At 32.5% G+C, this 19487-nt stretch overlaps 1 protein-coding gene and 1 long non-coding RNA gene across 6 annotated transcripts; one reads left to right on the forward strand and one right to left on the reverse strand.

Moving 5' to 3' along the window:
- Positions 1 to 774: 774 nt before the first annotated feature.
- Positions 775 to 4625, forward strand: LOC124428734. Of its 3 annotated transcripts, XR_006943270.1 has the most exons (7): positions 775 to 1062; positions 1219 to 1515; positions 1881 to 2047; positions 2135 to 2307; positions 2398 to 2439; positions 2534 to 4349; positions 4443 to 4625. It is a non-coding gene; the product is annotated as an uncharacterized LOC124428734 (long non-coding RNA). The 3 variants fall into 3 exon arrangements; XR_006943268.1 differs by having other exon boundaries at positions 2135 to 2439; XR_006943269.1 differs by lacking the exons at positions 2135 to 2307; positions 2398 to 2439 and having other exon boundaries at positions 4443 to 4624.
- A 9190-nt stretch (positions 4626 to 13815) lies between these two features.
- On the reverse strand, positions 13816 to 18963 carry LOC124428748. Of its 3 annotated transcripts, XM_046973188.1 has the most exons (3): positions 18737 to 18963; positions 15401 to 18337; positions 13816 to 13889 (listed from the first exon to the last, which is right to left on the reverse strand). In XM_046973188.1, exons 1-3 carry the CDS (start codon positions 18809 to 18811, stop codon positions 13833 to 13835), a joined length of 3069 nt encoding a protein of 1022 aa, XP_046829144.1. In that variant the 5' UTR covers positions 18812 to 18963; the 3' UTR covers positions 13816 to 13832. The 3 variants fall into 3 exon arrangements, with proteins under 3 accessions (XP_046829144.1, XP_046829142.1, XP_046829143.1); XM_046973186.1 differs by lacking the exon at positions 13816 to 13889 and having other exon boundaries at positions 14450 to 18337; XM_046973187.1 differs by lacking the exons at positions 13816 to 13889; positions 18737 to 18963 and adding an exon at positions 18417 to 18507 and having other exon boundaries at positions 14450 to 18337.
- Between the last annotated feature and the right edge of the window lie 524 nt (positions 18964 to 19487).

Consider the following 19487-nt stretch of genomic DNA (forward strand, 5'->3'; position numbering starts at 1 on the left):
TTTGCAGTGTCAGTACTTGTTTCACTTTTAACATTTTTATTATTTTCATAAAAAATTAGCGGAAAATCGTCATACACCAAATTGTGGCTTTTCGAAAGACATTTTTTCATCGTGCTAATGCTTCATTTTTATCTCGTTTTTAAACATAACTAGCTTAGGGAATAAGGATGACGATATCTCTATAATAGGTTTTGTGAAATTTCGGCGAAAGCTTTTGTTATTTACTGTAACTTTATTTCTGTCAATTCTTTTTCTGTCAAATGTGTAGTGTCATGCGGAAGATACAATCCGTTTTCATTGGAGAGGTTTTTCCTAGTAATTTCTTAGCACATCTTTTTTATTAACGCGAAGTATGTTGCGTGACAACTAAGTCGAATTATTGTATTTATAAGATAAATGGACTTGGCAAAGTTTAAATGTGAAGTAAAAAAATATCTAAGATAATTGATAGAACGAAGAAAACACGTACAATTTTTCGATTTTTCTTCCTGATCATATGTTTCATTCAAATATATGTGTTCTTATACGATCCTCGTGATTGGCTAATTTTAAGCGCTGATGAAGAACGTTGAGTAGTTAGTAATTGGTGTCCTAGGAGTACATTGGTTGGACAGTTGCGTACTTACACATTGAGCTCGTTGATTGGACAGTTGGTGCGCGTAAATAGGATGATGTTTGATCGATCTTGTGAAATAATAACTATGTCTAATATATATAATAATAACTATACTCTCCAAAACCATATATCAATGTTTTCGACAAATGCAAACCTGGTGCAATAGTGGCGCTGGCGTCAATAAAGGTCTAAGGTTAAGTTAGCTTAACATTATATTTAATGCTTATTTAAAAAATAAATTGATAGATGCGTTTGATCCTATAATTTTTTCAAGTGATATGCTTTCGTTGTGCATAACAAAAATGTTGAGTTAATACCAATTTACAGAAAATCATTTGCATAACCATATTATCTATATGTATATCATAAAATGATATTTTACTCATAATGTGTTTGTTGCGTATTATTCGATATCAACAACATACTATTTTTCTATTAACTGCTAGGTAATCGTTCTTTTTTAAATTATTATAAATAACTTTAGTAAAAAAATTGTATTTGACGTTACAATATATTTTTTTTCTACCAGTCATTTTCTTTGTATATTATTGCTAATATTGATCATCATTAAAGATATAAAAAACGTAGGTCGTTTTTTTCAGGGAATCGTTACGAATTAATCCATCCAAAGGAAAGGGTAATGTCGTCGTTGAATTTAAAAGAGATTTCAACGCCACGTTTAGGTTATATATTAAACAGATATGCAAGAAGCAAAAGATTCAAACATTTACAAAGTTGGTTGAAGGACATCATGAACAGATGCAGTTATTATATTAAAGATAAATATGAAAGAAGCAATTAATCGAAGTAATAAGGCAACAAACAATAGCGATAGGCCGTAACCACAATGGAAAGACTTTTTGGAATATTTATACCTACAGTTATTAATTTCTTTGTTAGTAAGTATGAAAACATTGATAAAAAGTATTTATAGCTGTATGTTGATTTAGCCTTCAGGCTACTTGAGACGTAAAATTTGCTCGTATTAAAGTAAATCAATTTTACTTTAATGAAATTTTCTTCCTTTAACTGTTTATACAAATGATGTGGCAAAAAATACTCTTACTGGATCATAGGAACAAATATAGATATAAAATTTATTTATCGACCGACAGATATTTACCTACATTTATTATGTAACATAAACTTAGTTAATTGCGTGAAGGCACTGTTTTACAGGACCTATGCCATCGTTTCTATTACCTGTGCATAGATCCATCACTATATATTGTGTCACTACATTCATTATATTATTTATTTGTAGAGTACTCTGATCATAGCAATGTTAAATATTTGGATCACAAAAAGACACCATAATACAAAAATGTATTGACAAAAATATTATAAAGTAAAGGAAATGTTTCTACAAGGAATATTTTGGGAATGCTTCTGTGACCATCATTTGTGTTGGCACGCATATATATTGCACAAGTATGTACATACTGTATATTTCTAATAGAGGTAGAGGATAGTTTCTTCTTTATGCTCTTGAATCATAACCAAATTTAAATATTGCAGACATTTTTAACTTTTGCTTATATTCACGCAATTTCTTATATTATAAAAAGAGTGGCAATGAAATCAAAATGTATTCAAATCTATCATTGCGCAAGGTGGTACACTCTTCGAGAAACAGAAGTGTTTTTTAAAGTAGTTGAATATGCATCTGACTTATGAAGATTTAGCACTTGGTATAGGTTTTTTCTATCACATACAAATTTATTTTAAAATGATATTTTGCTTTGTACATTGTTCTTTGTTGGTCATTTCATGTGCATTAGGCAATTGACATCCGGTTATCTTACTTTTTGATGCCAACTCAAGTAATTCAAAGATTCTGTCTTTAGTATTTTATTATTCTTACTTACAAAATTTTATATAAATTGTTTATAATCGTATGTGAATTTTATCTTATAGTACTTAAATATGCTACGATTGCCAATGATGGTGGTAGGAAAGACGATAATACATTAGGAAGACTCTTGAAAGAACTGAAGAAAGCATTATCTACAGTCAAGGACGTGAATTATATAGAATGTTCTGTAAATTGGTATTAACTCAACATTTTTGTTATACACAACGAAGGCATATCAGTTGACAAAATTATAGGATCAAGCGCATCTATCAATCTATTTTTTAAATAAGCATTAAATATAATGTTAAGCTAACTTAACCTTAAACGTTTAATGACAACAGCTCCACTATTTCATCATGTTTGCATTTATAGAAGATATTGTTGTATGGCTTGGAGAGTAAAAAATAAGGGTTAGAAAAGATTTTCTAATTATCTATAATTAACGAGATGACGAAGCTCGGTTGCAACAAAGTACCACAAAGTTATACAAATTGATTAATTCACCGTTAGAAAGGAGAATAATTGGATCATCGCTCAGTTTATCATCTGTGCAATGGACCTCACAAAGCTTGTAATTTTTTTATCTATTATATTAAAATATCCAAATTTTAAAAATATGATACAGAAATTTCAAACCTGTCTAAATGGATACCTTGTTATTCCAAACTAAATAAGAAAATTAATCAATTCAATGTGAAACCTGTAGAAATAAAGCTCCTAAACATGAAAACAAAATTTGTAATGAAAATGTTAATGCGTCCGCACATAATTATTTTCCATACGAATATCTTCTATTCTCGAAGTTGTTACGACGAAAGTATTAATTTTGAACCATTTACGTTCGGATATTTGTATATGTGTGTGTGGGTAGTTGTGTATATATATTTTCTCTTTTTCGAAAGTCGAACATTTCCCATCCAATATTACCAAATTATGATACACATTACTATAATTGTAAATGACCTATTATTCAATATTTATAAATATTCGACAAAGTATTATTCTTCCGTAAATACTTGTAGAAACGATGTGCATAAATAGAGAAATACGTAAATAGATAAATCATTCCAATTATTCGATTTATTAATGATTCATTATTTCGCGCGTAATATAGAAAGCATAAGAATGTTCTGCATACGCATCTACTCATGTGTGAGTCTATTTTATATTTCTATATTTATATTAAAATTTAATTAGGAAAGAAAATTTTTGTTTATATTAAAAATTCGAATTAATTACATTTGATACTTTCACACATTTTTATTATATGTTTTTATTGTTTTTAACTAAATAAATATAAAAATAATATTTGCATTGACTCGCGTTATATCCGCAGTAATGCGATGTAATGGAATTATAGGAGTTACTTCAGTTACCTATTAGTGGTCCCTTAGCCATGTTGGACGTTATAGCAAGTTTACGTGGTATTTCGTCGCTTCGCATAATTACAGATAATTAGTAGACTTTTTCTAACGTACACTCTCTTCCAATTTATCTATCGATAACAGCGTGATTTTTACGGGACCGCGTTCGCAAGTCGGCACGTACTTTTGCGTATTCTATTTTCTTGCTTTATTATTGACGCTTTTTTTGACACTACTTCCTAATCAATAATTTTGTGTTTATAATTTTGATCGATCGATATCTTGTATTACATTCAATATTCATATATACTTATATTTATACTGGTATATATAATATATGAAGTAGAAGCATTGTTTATTCCTAATACGTTTGATTTATTTTTATATCTCAAAATAATCTGATTAAATAAAATTAGATTCATTATAAATAAGCGATGTAGAGTTTATGCTAGTACATATTCTTCATGATCCTGGGGTAGAAAGGTCATCGTACAAACGATCAACAAAGATTCCGGTAAGAAAATTTCTTTTTATACTTTTCTTTAATAATTTTAATAATTTTTTATTATATAACAATGATACTAACAATTTCGTTTCCTCTTTTCAGGTTCAATAAAAGAAGAATCATTTGTCATCGTTTTGGGGCAGGATGCTCATCGTGCAAAGGATCAACGAAGTCTACAATAAGTAAATTTCTTTTTTAAACATTTCCTTCGCGTAGTAGAGTCAGTGCATCGAAGAAAATGATCGAAAAATAAATACATTTTCTTCTATAAGAGCATATTGGTAAGTAAATTTTTTTAATTTCATAATAATTTCACAATTTTTTTATTAATATAGATCTAATAAAAATTTGTTTGTCTTTTTACTGATGTCTATTACGATTTTGTTTTATCAATGACGATGAGCTACTTTATTTTCAACTTACTTATATATCGAACTACATTGTTTTTGACTTTCTATGGATCATAGCTGTTCAATTTTGACTTATTTCGCGGACAAATGTTTTGAAGCTAACGTAGAACTTGTAGCAGAAAACGAACGAATTTAATATCCCTCCAACACTCAGTCATGTCGAGGATGAAAGCTCCGAATCAGCACAAATTACTGTTTGTAATATTTTAAATAAGTTATTGACGAGCATGACCATGAGTAATTCCTCTTTAGGTAATTTCTGTTTTGCTTGGTATTTTTTAGGAAAGTTGTTTTGTTTTCACATGATAGACAATTAGGGAAGGTGACTTCTCTGTCACTATCTAGTAATATGATCAAGGTACAATACAAATACAATACAAATGGACATACATGAGTAATATTATTTTCTTGTTGATTATACCATCGAAAATTTTATTTTAGGCTAATTATCATTATTAAATAAACCGCAATTATTAATTCCTTTTTATTTCGTGCTGTTTTTGTTTATTTCATTTAGTTTTTATTAATAAAAATTCAAGTAACCTCTTTTCATTTACTTAGTATACGTATACTTTCAAGGAGCTTTCTTTATTATAATAATGATACTAGTAATATTGCTTTTGCAATCGGGATGCAGGTGGTTTCAGGGGTGTAGAGGCATCGTAAAAAAAAGCTCGATTCGGGCCAGCGGAAGAGCTCGGATAAAAGTCGAAAGGTGAAACTACGCAAAGAAAGAGGGAGAGGGAGGGAGAGAGAGATCGTCTTTTTACCGTCTCGTGTTTCTTCGTTCGTGCGTCGTTCTAATGACCGATTTTCTGTTTGCTTTTATAATGTTTTCTCTCTCTCTCCCTCTCTCTCTCTCTCTCTTTCTCCCTCTTACATTTGAATGCCTTGTCGTCTGCCCTGTATATCTCATGCACCCCTCTCATCTCTCTCTTTCTCTTTCTATCATTATCACTTAACTCTTCGTACACTGTTTGTACCTCCATTACCATTCTTATCTCTCCTCGTTCTCTCTCTTTCTCTCTCTCTCTCTCTCTCTCTCTCTCTCTCTCTCTCTCTCTCTCTCTCTCTCTCTCTCTCTCTCTCTCTCAAAGGAAAACTTATCTCGCTATCTCTCTTATTCTGTGTATGTGTGTGTATATATTTTTATATATTATATATGCATATACACATATATATATATATATATGTTACGTAACATTTGTAAAGATAGAAGGAAAGAATAATAATAAAAGAAAGAAAAAAATTCACAGAAAAAGATAATACAAACAGATAGCACATTATCTTAAGAATCTATTAATATTCGTCACGTAATAGGGTGTCGACTTGATTTTTTACTTCTTCGTTTTTGTCATCGACGAAATCAGGTAAAACTGTAATGAAAAAGAAGAGAGAGAGAGAGAACCTTTTTTCATGCAGTACACGCAGTTACATAATTCCATTCCTTAAAATCGATCATTACAGGAAAATGAACAGGAAATCACGCGAATGGTATTTCGATTACTACTTCGCAAAACGAATGGACTCATACATGATTCGACTTGAATGAACAATAACGTAATGATGATCGTTTAAATCGCATTACGTTAAAGCATGATTAAAATAAATTTTACGAACTTCGATAATTGTTACGATAATGTAAAATCGATTGTTATAAAGCTTTTAGAAAATTTTTTCTTAGAATTAAAGAACTAAAACTGTTTAATTTATTTTAAAACGTGAAAGAAAAGCGATAAATCTAATGCAACTCAGACGTAACCCTGAAAAAAAATCGAGATTGTATAGGGACAAGAACGAGTATCAACTTATAATATTAATTGCTGAAAATCATGTGCTAAAAATTGATTAATTTATTTCAGGGCCTACGATTCTGTGATTGTACAAGTCTCTTCATCTTTTATCAATGACCCTACTTGACTTTTTTCTTCCAAAAGTATCAACTTTTCTCGACTTTTTTCATTCAAAAGGAATGACTTTATCGAGACTTTTTCTGACCAACAAAATTGATTAAATATTTGATTAATTTTTATATAAAAATGTAATAAGAAAGAAAGTTTCGATGTTTAATTATCGAAATTCAAAAGGAAGCTGACACAGTAAGCCTCAAAGGCAATCAATTTTGCTTACATTCAAACTCGTCAATTATAGCGAAAATAAAAATTTTCAAGTATTGACAATTTAAATTAGGATTATTTTAAGTTTTTTGTATTGAGTTTAGAGGTATAAGTTGTTTCAATAAATGCGCCATCGATTAAATATTAATGTACTGTACTCCATGTACATTATATATTCTTTAAATAACTACAAAATTCGCGAAAGTATTAATGTTTTAATTTTAGACCTTTGGAAAGATAGATCTTCGATGTTTACGTGTCGGAATCCAAAAGAAAGTTATTTTGATAATAGTCAAGTCATTATAAGTAATCAACTGCTCCGTGTTCAAAATTTAATCGTATTAAAATATTGAATTAAATTATTTTACGATTAACGAGCATTACTAATCGTCATTAATATTCTTTAATATTCTTACGTTAATGTTCTCGTAGAGAATCCACGTTTCATCTTCAGTAATTAGTCTCTTTAAAAATGGTTCTTTGAATTCGTATGTTTTGCTGCAGAAGCATATCGAACATCGAAGTACGGTAAGGTTGCTCATTACCTCTGCTTTTATAATGGTTTACGCCGTCAATGAGAACAGGCGTAATTCTCGACCGATTTTGACGATAAAAGCCTTATTTTAATTACGAGGATTTTGTCTAGGACATATCTTTATCAAATTTTTGGAAACGCTTTATTTTCTTTGAAAAAAATCTTGTTAAATAATGATATTTTTTATGTAGAATAGTTTATATAAAAATAAAAAGCTTCTTCAAAAATTCGAAAAAGTATGTCCTAGATTGAACCTTCTTTTTTAAAATGAGATCTTGCTAATTAGAATTAGTCAAGAATTCAATTATTTACATCGATAACGTAAATGCTGTTTCCGACATTTTTCGCGAAGAAATACTTTTGTACTGTGAAGATCTTCGAAATTTGGGACGAAAGAGAACCTCCAGTATTGATTTTAATATTATACAGAGTTATATGGCATATGTTTTATGTTTGTGAAATAGCGATTGCCCGCTTCTTTGTGTGCGTAAATAGCTGATGCTCAGATTTTCTGAATATTTCCAAACGCAAAGAAATGCGTTTCTCGACGCTCGCACGGAGAAGTAACTTACTCGGTCATTTTAACGAGCTTTGGGCAAATGATTCTATGACAAAAATAATTAAGTTTATACATTAACGACTTTATATATTAAAACACTGAAAATTCTGCAAACAGTTTATAGCACATTTGCAAGTATCTGGATTCGTAATTCAGGAATCGTAGGTATTCGATACTAGTTGATTCCAGTGATTTTGTTTTATTGTATCAATGTAAACGAAAATAATGAATTAATTTATTCTTTTTTCTTTATATGATAATTTAGTAAGGTTTTACTATCCCATCTCTTATATTTTTTTCTCCACTTTTGGCCGTGCTAGATAAGTATAACGGTAGCACATTTTTGTTCGATGACAAATGCATATAAAGTATGTACATTTTTCGATTATTATGAAGACCATTTATATTATTGTGATTGAGATTCAAAATAAGCAAATGATGGAGATTTCTTAACGCAGTCGATGGAACGATTGCTAAATAATTTTGCAGAAAGTTCAACTTTGTCAATTAGTTTCCTGAAACGATGAGTAAAATTATTAACACTCAATAGAATTTATTAAGTTCGAATCATCGTTTAATCTTTCAGTCATTACCAGTAGATATATTCAAATCTCTAACTTGATTCGAAATATGATTGAGTGAGAATTAAGGTCGAATTGAGCGAGATAATTTTAATTTAGGAGAAAGCAACGATACAATATCCTCTTTGATACAAGAAATTTCAATCATATTCTATTGATCTTGACAGATTTACTGATTGAGTACAACGATGATTTCTCAATCATAGCCAGAGTGCTGCTACCTTATATGTAACCTTGGAGCTTCGGTAAATTATTGTGTTTGAGTATCAAATAGAAAATGACAATATTTGGTTTTCCCTTTAGGATATTTATGGCTTTGGAGATATACGATAATTCGGTCTGTTGACATACGATATCCAAGCCAGCCTTTTTCATAGTGCAGGAACAGGGTAAGATCACGCGTTGATGTAGACACTTTGATAACTTTTTGCGCCAAACTGCTGGTCAGAAGGCAGATGAACCACGTTAACCTACACGCACCATTGCAAGTTCTACTCGTTCTCATATTTTCTATATATATTTGCTTTCTTCGTTAATTTCTTCCTCTACTTCAACTTTTTTTTCCTCTTTCCTTTTTTTTCTCTTTCCCGTTACCATTCCTTCTTCATTCTCTCCTTTTTCTTCGCTAGAAATAGTATATAATGAAAACGGAAGGCACGCAATAAGCCGCAGACGTTGCAATTTTTAATAGCTGAGAAAGCTAATAAAGTTCAATCAATCAATCTCTCTCTACCTCTCTCGTGAAAGAGAAAGGATTCTCGGGTATATTCGACTTGACGTCAGGCCAGCGAATCCTCCGAGTAGTCCTACTCCTTTTCCTCTTTCACATCAACCGCATAATTCTACTCCTCTTTCTCTTTTAACTCCCCATGGGTTAATGATTAGTACGGTTAGTACATACGGGATAAGATTAACTCGTCTATTATGCTAATTTGCCATAATAAGGGGTACTGTCTCACTATAATAAGAAGAAGTTAAGGGTCAACCACCGTGTCGACACAGTGCACAACTGTGTCTTGTGCTGATTGATAAGGGTTATGATAGTGAAGAAGAATGCTTCACCCCAGTCGGCTAAATCTGAACTACCATCACCACCAACCTATCTCTCTATTTCTTTCTTTCATTCGTCTTTTCTTTTTTTTCTTCCTCTATCTTCTTCTTTCTTTTGACTGTCTGCTTTTCCTTCTCCCTTCACATATTTATATATCCATCTCTTTCTTTTATCTCTTCATTACAGACGTTTTCCGTATCACTCATACATATATACTCTTCATCCGCTATTTTCCGTTAGTAATAACAACAAGGAAACTGGGATCAATCTCTTGAAGGAGTTAATGCATTAAATTTATTCCTAATCTGTTTCTCACATTTTATCTGTTTCTGCTTTCAACTCGTTGCTTCTCTCTTTGTACCTATCTGTCTGCCTCCCACTCTCTCATTCACAATGACCACATCACGTTCTCGTAGAATTTTTGAAACCGAAAACAGCCCAAAATGGGACGCGATTGGATTGATGTGGCAATGTTTTCATATAATACAAACGTACACTGTAGGAACGATGTATACACATCACGAACTAGTGTTTCGCCAATTAGCCAGAACACCGAACGAGTCAGAACAGATTGATAAATCTCAGGAAGCCACGAAACGAAATTTAATTAACGCTAAAAATAAATACAAAATATATTATGACAAAAAGCAACGAGTTTTCAATTTTAAAATAGGAAACCGAGTGTACCTTTCTGAAAGGGTTACATAAAGGTAAATTCGATGACAAATATGTCGAACCATTCGATGTAATAAAAGTATTAAACACACACAATATAAAAATACGTACCGATAATAACATAGTATACAATACAACAGACTTAAGATTGATAAATCCAAGTAAAAATCGGCATCATGGAAACTTGTAATACTGACACACTCTCTTTCTCCAAGCGCAGCATGGCGCAACGATCGCTCTCCCTTCCATGATGACGGTTGGTAAGGTGCTCCCCCACCTTAGTCTATAAGTTAAAATATAAGAGATGTTAAACGAGCTAACGGCATCAGTTGCCTTTCGACGCTTTACAAGATAGAACATCCCAGAAGTTGACATAAAATCCTTACGATAAAAGTCTTTATTTCGATGCTAACCTTAATAAAAGTAGCAGTAGCACTGGTAGGGTACGATTGCGCTACGCAATCCCTGAATATTACCTCGTATTCTCTCCTAGATATAGCCGATTGTGAGATCCCGAATCTCCAACCAATTAATAACACAGTCTACGTAGAGTTACTACAGACTGCTGACTACCACTCCGTAAGAGTGTTACAATGTCGCGTGAAGATAGATCGCACGATATTTCATTACGGCATGCACTCACACACGTCCATCGTTCGTAATGGACGTCGAGAACACTTATTCATATTGACCCACCAATTGTGCCAAACAAGCTGCACTCTACGGGCAATCTCTCCCTATGCCTGAACGCATTCATATAAGTCCTAAAGTGTAACCCTGAGTGGTACCGCCACGATAGATGACACTTCCAAAGGTTCTCAATATAACAACCTCTATGGAACATAGAGGATTGACATAGTAGTACAAGCCTCCGTTAGGATCACGCTACTTCGCCACAGTCATGACAAAAGCCAATCAAACCCACCTAAAATCTGGAACCGTATGTGCATTGGACGAGGAAGCCTGCCTCGACTCGGATAAAAGCGAAAGTTACTGATCAAACATCTCAACTGACAGCTGTGGCTTCCATGAATATGACGTCCTTTATGAAGGGCCAGCAATGAAACTAACACCTGCCGAATCATCTCAAGGGCCCATACTTTACACAGTGACAACGAAAGACGTCACGTTTGTTCTAACAAGAACCAGCAAGTTTGTTTTATGCAAATATTTTTTGCTCTATCCGCAAAACAGAACATCTTAAGCTATTCATTATAGAAACATCACTCGGAAGAACATTAAGTAAGATTGCATTAAGTACGGCACAACGACTCTGGGAAACCTTCGTAACCTTCGGATATCAGCAAGCGCCGGAATCTTGGCCATTTTTATGCCTTTTCGATTAGTCAACTTCATCGTCGACACACTCACCCATGAGGTACGGATTACACGATATTTATGGGTGGAGCCTACATCTCTTAGGAGCTCTATGGAGTTCAGTAACACACCTCCTCCTCCACGTCGCCAAAAGAGTGGAACAAGAAGAACCACCCACAAAAATGGCACCCGAGACTACTGCCCTCGAGGGCAGAGAGAGGAAAAGGGAGAACCCGCAGCTGACGCGTTCGATCGACCAAGCACATTATTCGAATTAAACGCGTACTTAAATAAAGATAAATATTAAAATGTACATATGTCTACGCACATTTTCAAATATGGGGGAAAGTGTTACATTCCGCATCCCTCTCATACTTAGATTTAAAAACCTGTTATCTACCTATAAAAATCTTAGTCTTCTAGAAATAAGTCCCTAATAATGTTATTGTAAATCACTCATTAGGTATAAGAAGTGATCGGGGACACCTTACATATTTATCAGTCTCTTTATTATATGAAATATTTTCTATAATACATGATCTATAGTGCACCAGACGGAGCCCATGGTACGTAACACACGTAACGCACTGGATGAAAGTCATAACATGCGCCACATGTAACGTACCAAACGTCTATATTGTCGGTAGGTCGAGACAACGCCTCATCCCCGCGGTAGAGCTACCGCAGTTTAGCCGACTATATAAGCGGCTGCACAACGGACCTCAGGGGTTGTATTTTTTTTTTCCGACAGTTATTTTCGGTTATTTTTTTCGAAAGTTATTCTCGACAGTTATTGTAAAGTATTAATAAATTAATATTATTAAATTAAAGTCAGTGTGTCTTAAATAACCCCGGCTGCTTAACTTCCAAGAAAACCGCATGACGTTCTAAACTATTTTCAAGTTACATTAATTATTCTCGCGAGTCTCAAGAACTTTCTGCCGCGCAGTCGACAAGTTCAAAGCGTAAAAAAACTCGTACGAATCGCACGTACGAGTTAATATATCCTATCCTTGAATCCTAGCTTCATTTATACCGAGAAAACGACGCCCTGGTAGAAAGTACCATTTACGCCGACTACTCGCGTCACTTTACGATTCGATTCGTTGCCACAAAAATTTTTTGGAAATTGTTCCAACCGAAATTACTGACCAACACGAGGTCGTACCTTACAGCCTCATACCTGTCACGGTCAAGAAGAAGACTCACTATCCGAGTCGACTATCGCCGTCCGATCCTCGAGCGTAGTTCACCCAAGCAATTCCATATCGCCTAACGCCGATCAACATTACGAAGGAGATCGTTTGAACGGAAGACAGCTCGTATTGGTGTCAGGTTCCGTGTCAAGAATTGCACATACCAGGTAACGGCCAAAAAGGACACAAATCCCACAAGAGTAGGAGCACCTCAGGTAAGTTCAATAACTTATATATTTTTGTTGAGGCCCGTACCGCCTGGGACGTAACAATAGATTGCGTATTATAATAGTAAAGACAATTATTAACTTCGACTAAAGTAATGAGTAAAAAATAGTATGAAAATAAATGCAAAAATTATCATAAGGTAGTAAGACAAGGAGAAACGATAGAGATAAGGAGGACGGAAACAAAAGAAACGTTTTGTACTTTTCTTCATATGTCGCCCTATGTAAAATGATACATTTTTCCTTCTTTTGTTATTATAAATTACCGTCATTATGTGTCATGATGTATATAATATATATAAGTATATTCTTCTGTTTCTTCTTAATATTACTCTTCTTATCACTATATTATCATATTATATATTACTGCAATAGTAAAATAGTAATAACATTAAGTGCACTCCTAAAGAAGGAATCATAACAAAACAGCCCCGGGGGAAAAATCAGATAAATAATGTGAAAATGAATTTGTCTTTTAATCTTCATTAAAAATTATTCATTTGGAAAAAATAATCGACAATGTATAGATTTTATTATTCATTTGTCAGAAAAAAAGATTATACTGCTGCTATGTCCCATCTAGCACAGATCATAATCAGAAATTCATGTCAGTCAACAGTGGTTAGTTAATAATGCTTATGGCAAATCCATCATTTTATGTGTAATTTTTGTCTTTTTTCTTTTTCAACAGTTTCACTTTAGGTACTCTCTTATCCTCTTTTAATCCAACTCGTTGGTAAGGATCGATACCTACCTCTCTCCTATTCCCACTAATGCAAGCATTGTAATTCGAGGGAAGTTTCTGCACTGATATCGATCAAAACTCAGATAAACATAGTTTTCGATGCATTTTGCTTGAAGTAAAACAAGATTTCCATGGTCTACGATATGAAAGCAACAAACAAGAAAAAAGTGATGTGAATAAGAATAAATATATATTTTCACTTTAAATAGTAAAAGATATATTTCAAATATTAAATGAATACGTACTTTCAAAGTCGATAATAAATTTACATCTGACACATATAACAAAGCATCAAGTAAAATACGTTTATTTATTTGACAAACGTAATTCGATATAAAACATTACAAAAACATTATCTAAATTACATATAAAATGACATAACGTATATATAACAATATTAAAAACGGAGGTATACTTAATAGAGTCTATTCAAATATAAGTAAAAATATATTATGAGCAATATTTTTAAAACGAAGTGTTCACGTGAAAACGATAAAAAGGAGAAAAAGAAAAAAAAAATAATAAATTCTTGCATTGAATTCATAATTTCATTAGAATTATAGAAATTATATATTATCATTAAGTAAAACAGTAATGTTAAGCTGACTATGACGGAATATCTTTAAATTTGCCCACGGCCATGTAAATGGGCAATATGAGATTCGAGAACGACAGAAGATTTACAATTTTCGTTACAAATGGTAATAATAATATTTGATAAGTGGCATGCCCGGTGGCAAATGATTTTCTACGTGCTTCTTTAAAAGGTCAGAATTAACGAATGGTCTTTGACACTTATTACAGAGATAATCCTCGAAATCTAAATATATTCGGCTAAATGTTTCTTTAAATGTAGTCCTTTTGCAAATTTGATAGTACATATCGGACACGAAATACAACATCTTACCAAATTAATGAAAGAGGAAGTAGACCCGTGTACAATTTTATTGGTCCTTTATCAACAACGAACTTATCGTTATCAATGATTTCATTAATATTTAAGTCTGCATTCTAAGATTTATAAGAGGAGGAAACGACTTGCTGATTTTCCACGTCATCACTGTGGAGGTGATTTTTATGAAACAAGAACGAAATATCAGACAATAAAATTTCGCCACAAATACCACACTTATGTCCGAACATAAATTTATTATCGTTATGAGTTAAATTAATGTGTTCGCTTAGTATTGGCAACGTACAACATTTTCTAGGGCATTTTAAGCACATATGATTGCCACGATTAGAATAATATTCAATGTGTATTAAAAGTTCGACTACGCTATAGAATTCAATATTACATTTGGAACATACGTAGGACTTACACATTTTATTATAACGTATAGAAAACGGTGAGATATTCGAAATCGATGATTCTATATGTTCTCTATTCGAATGCACATGCAATTTATGTGCAAGAAATGATGATTCAATAGCAAAACCTTCGCAACAAATCGAACATTTATATTTATAAGACGTTGAACTATTTCTAGGATAATGGAACATTTTGTTATGACGATGTATCATGTTCAATCCGTGGAATATATTACCACAAAATGTACATTGGAATATAAGACCTTTATAAAAATACATAGAGTGCAACTGATAACGTTTATAGGTATTAAAATATAGGCCACAAATATTGCAAACCTTTGCTAAAGATGGACTAGTACTAGTAGATGGACCGTTGAGACCTTTCAAGAACTCCGTCAATCTTATGTTGTTTACAGTTATTGCACTTGCATGATAATGAAATTCGTGTATTCGAAGATTATTTTCAGTACGAAAGCCTTGATTACAGAATTGACAATGCAAGGTGTACAAACTGCATATGGCAAAATTGTGAGCAGTATTATTGTGAGTCTTCAATATCTTTTTACTTGAAAAGAATAGTCCACATATTTCGCAGAAATTATTGAAGGAGAGATCATAGGTGCGTAGGTGTTGGAACAAATTTTCTGGTTTTTGAAACTGTGTCTCACAAATCGAACATGGATATTTCTTCTTATTTACTGTAGCATCTATTTCCGGTATAGACTCATTATTACAACTATCACCCAATTCTATCGCATTTCCATGCAAAATGAAATCAATTTGCTCATCCTCGTTAGTATTAGAAATGGTAAATTCGCCGGCAGTATACGCCGGAGTATCCGGTATTGGTTCATCTATCAAATCATTATTTTTAGAAGGAGAATCTTCCGTATTATTACATTCCAATGGGTTTGTTAAGTCAACGAAGACTGTCTGATCTTCTTGCCGATCATTTATTTTTCCAGGAACACCGACATCCTTTTCTTTCCTTTCGTTAACTTGATTTGTCAGATTCTCGATAGTACTAACATATAAATTTTCCTTTGGATTTTCTCGATTATTATCATCAATCTCTTGATGTTCCGTTTCTCTTCCGTTTCGATCGTTTTGATGTTCCGTCGATTGTGATCGTAGCAAGATATTTAACGCAGATCTCTTGCACTTGTTTCCCTTTACATCGGAATGACATTTCATATCTTTACTGGAAAGAGGACGATCGTTTTTCGATAACGTTATCCTAATACAATGCAGAAGCAAATGTTGTTTCAATGATAATCGGCTATTGAAGAATTGATAACAAATGCAACATTTGCATAACCTCATGTCGTGTTCTCGTAAGTAATGTTTCAATAAAAGACGTTTCGAAGCATATCGTGCTCGGCATATGCTTGATATGTATGCCGTATGACATTCCTTCATGTGTTTCTTCAAACGTCTTTTTGTGGTCAATAACATATCACAAATTGTACAAGGAAAATCGCTGATACTGGCCGGCGCATTATCATTGATTCCCGGCATAATCAATTCCTTTTTTATTTCTGGCAACTTCACCAAAGATACTTTTACTTCCTTCAATCTAGCAACAGCATTCGCAGACTGTTTATTTTGACATCCTGTAGAATCCGATTTCTTCTCAGACGATGAGTTTTCGGGATTCGTAATATTTCCTTTTCCTAACAATTCGTTCTTTCTTAGATCAAACTTGACTTTTTTGGGCAACGTTCGACATCGATCAAAACGCTTAGAATTTAAGGTGACAGATAAGCTTGGTTTACTGTTAGTAATTCGTTTTTTAATTTTTACCGGCACAGATCTTACAGAAGAATCGTTCTTAATGAAATCTTTAGAATTATTACTTCGTAAAAAATGATTTTTGGAAGGTGACGCGTTACTATCACTTTTCCTTTCCAATAATTCACATTTACGAAATATATCATTAATTGGTTGTAAAACTCTAGGAGAAGACGTGGCAACTATTGAAGAATTCGAAATCGATCTGGTGGACAATTTATCATCGCATCTTATCAACGAAATGCTACATTTTTTACACATACTTAAAAGTTTCCTAACTTTATTATCGCTTTGATCATTTTTACGTACGATCGTGGTTGCCTCACTATTATTTACTTTAATAGAATTATTTAAAGATCGCAATGCGTAACGCTTATTTACTTTTATAGAATTATTTAAAGATCGCAATGCGTAACGCTTACTATTAATATTACTACTATACAGGAAAGATTTTTCAAGGTCAAGGTTGTCGTCATTAGACATGTAAGAAACTCCTAAAAGAGCCTTCACCGTGGTCAAATCGACGTGCACTTTAACAAATGACTGTTGTTTCATTCTATTTTCATTCGACTTCTGACTCGTTTGAGGTATACCGGCACCTAATTTGTCCGTCGACGATTTGCCCGCTTCCTCATCCATCCATTCATTCCCTTGTTCAGTTATACGTAAAGCGCTATTAACGTTCGAGTTGTTTAAATTTTCAGATGAATCCTTTGCATCTACTTTCTTATGATGTACAATGTATTCCACCATTGTCTTCTGCCGCATTTTTCTCTTCCTTGATGTACCAGAATATGAAACAGTTGAATGATTTATTGAAAATGAATCGTTTACAACGTTTACTCTTATTTCCTTTCCATGAACGTGAAATAAATGACTTTGTAAGATTATTTTCCTTCGAAACATTCGTTTGCAAAAATGACAGCAATATTTAGAAGATTTCAGGACGTTTTTTTTATCAATCTTTAGTTTAATATGAGAGCAAGAATTCGAGAAGCAACTAGAACAAGAATAATTATTTTGCCTGGCATAAAAATTTTTATGCCGTTTAAGCTGATTCAAATTGTCGTAAGGCAAAAAACATATATTGCAATAAGCAACAATCTTCTTTTCCCTTGTTTTTCGCATATCTCTTCGTTGTTCTTTATTGGATCTTTTAATATCATTACGCTTTGTTAATGTTTTTTCGTTTTCATTGTCTTCATCGATTACAATGAAATCATTTTCTTGACGAATACGCTTTATATTTCCGGTTTTCGCATGATCCATCGAAGAATACGTTCTTTCGGTTGAATTAGTCGTTACATTACAGAGGTTCTCAGTCTGAGGACAAATATTTTCTTTCGCACCGATATTATCCTCAGTTATATTAATCGAGTTAATGTCTTCAGATTTTTTCATGGTTGGCATGCAAGTATCATATGACTTTGCATCATTTCTATCATGTGGCTCTTGTTTTGTCAAGTTCTCTTCTGCGCTAAACTAAAAAAGTACAATTAAATTAATTTAAGATCTAAAATTTTATTGGGAACCAAATTATTGCTTGCAATGTAAATATTACGTATTATTTTCTCCTATATTAACTAGAAACTTCGATGCTGTTAGAAATAAAGATATCACGTTGATATGAACATAAAATCAACTGTTCATTAATTTGCAAAATATCAATTGCAATGAAGAAAATGAATAGTTTTGGACAATTACTATATATAAATATATTATGTAAAGGAATTAATTCAGAACAGAGATGCATGGGATAATGGCAAAAGCTTATTCTATGTTTGCGCAATAGAAAGATAAGAATAATGAAAAAAGAAAAGATGGAGAATACTTTAAAGCCATAAGCAATAAAACTCCACTATACTGTTAAATATTACTTACTCTGGATAGGTCCTTAAAGTCTCCATTAGTATTTGCAGGTTCCAATGATATTTTGAATTCACGAACCAGAGCCATATTAGAATATTGGATAAAATTTCAAAGATCAATTATTTTGTTTGATACTACAGTTTTACTGTATCTTTGTAACATAGAAACTTCTAATAAAACACTTCAACTAAAAATAAAAATAAAAATATTTATCGAGACATATTTTAATACAAAGTACACGTTAATAACGTTCTTCTGCAATATTTTTAATTACTAAAGGGACATATATATATATATATAACAATTTTATTGGATGGCTGGTAAAGTTCGTGCCGATTTCGTCCTTACGCCATCTATCAAAAATCGGCACGAACTTTCCGCATAACCCCGACACAAATATTTCCCAATATATAGAAAGAAACGTACAACTTATGCGTTTGAATAATATATTGAATCCGATATTTCGATGAAATTTACAATCGTTCGCAAAATATTTTTTATTTGCTATTACCATATAATAATTTCACAGCCACTGAGATTCTAAACGTACGCTTCTACATGCTTCTAATGCACACGCTTCTACACACATGTGTACGTGTGTGTGCGTATATATGTATTAAAGAAAATAATTATATAAATAAAAGCATACCTTGTATCTAAAACTTTATTATTTGAATTTAATTATTTAACGAAATTCAAGATGGAATCAGTTATATTAATTACCAGCGTGCAGTGTTGCCACTACCATCGAAAGAAATCGTAA

Source organism: Vespa crabro, chromosome 13 (genome assembly GCF_910589235.1).
Source record: "Vespa crabro chromosome 13, iyVesCrab1.2, whole genome shotgun sequence".
In the NCBI taxonomy this organism is placed as follows: domain Eukaryota; kingdom Metazoa; phylum Arthropoda; class Insecta; order Hymenoptera; family Vespidae; genus Vespa; species Vespa crabro.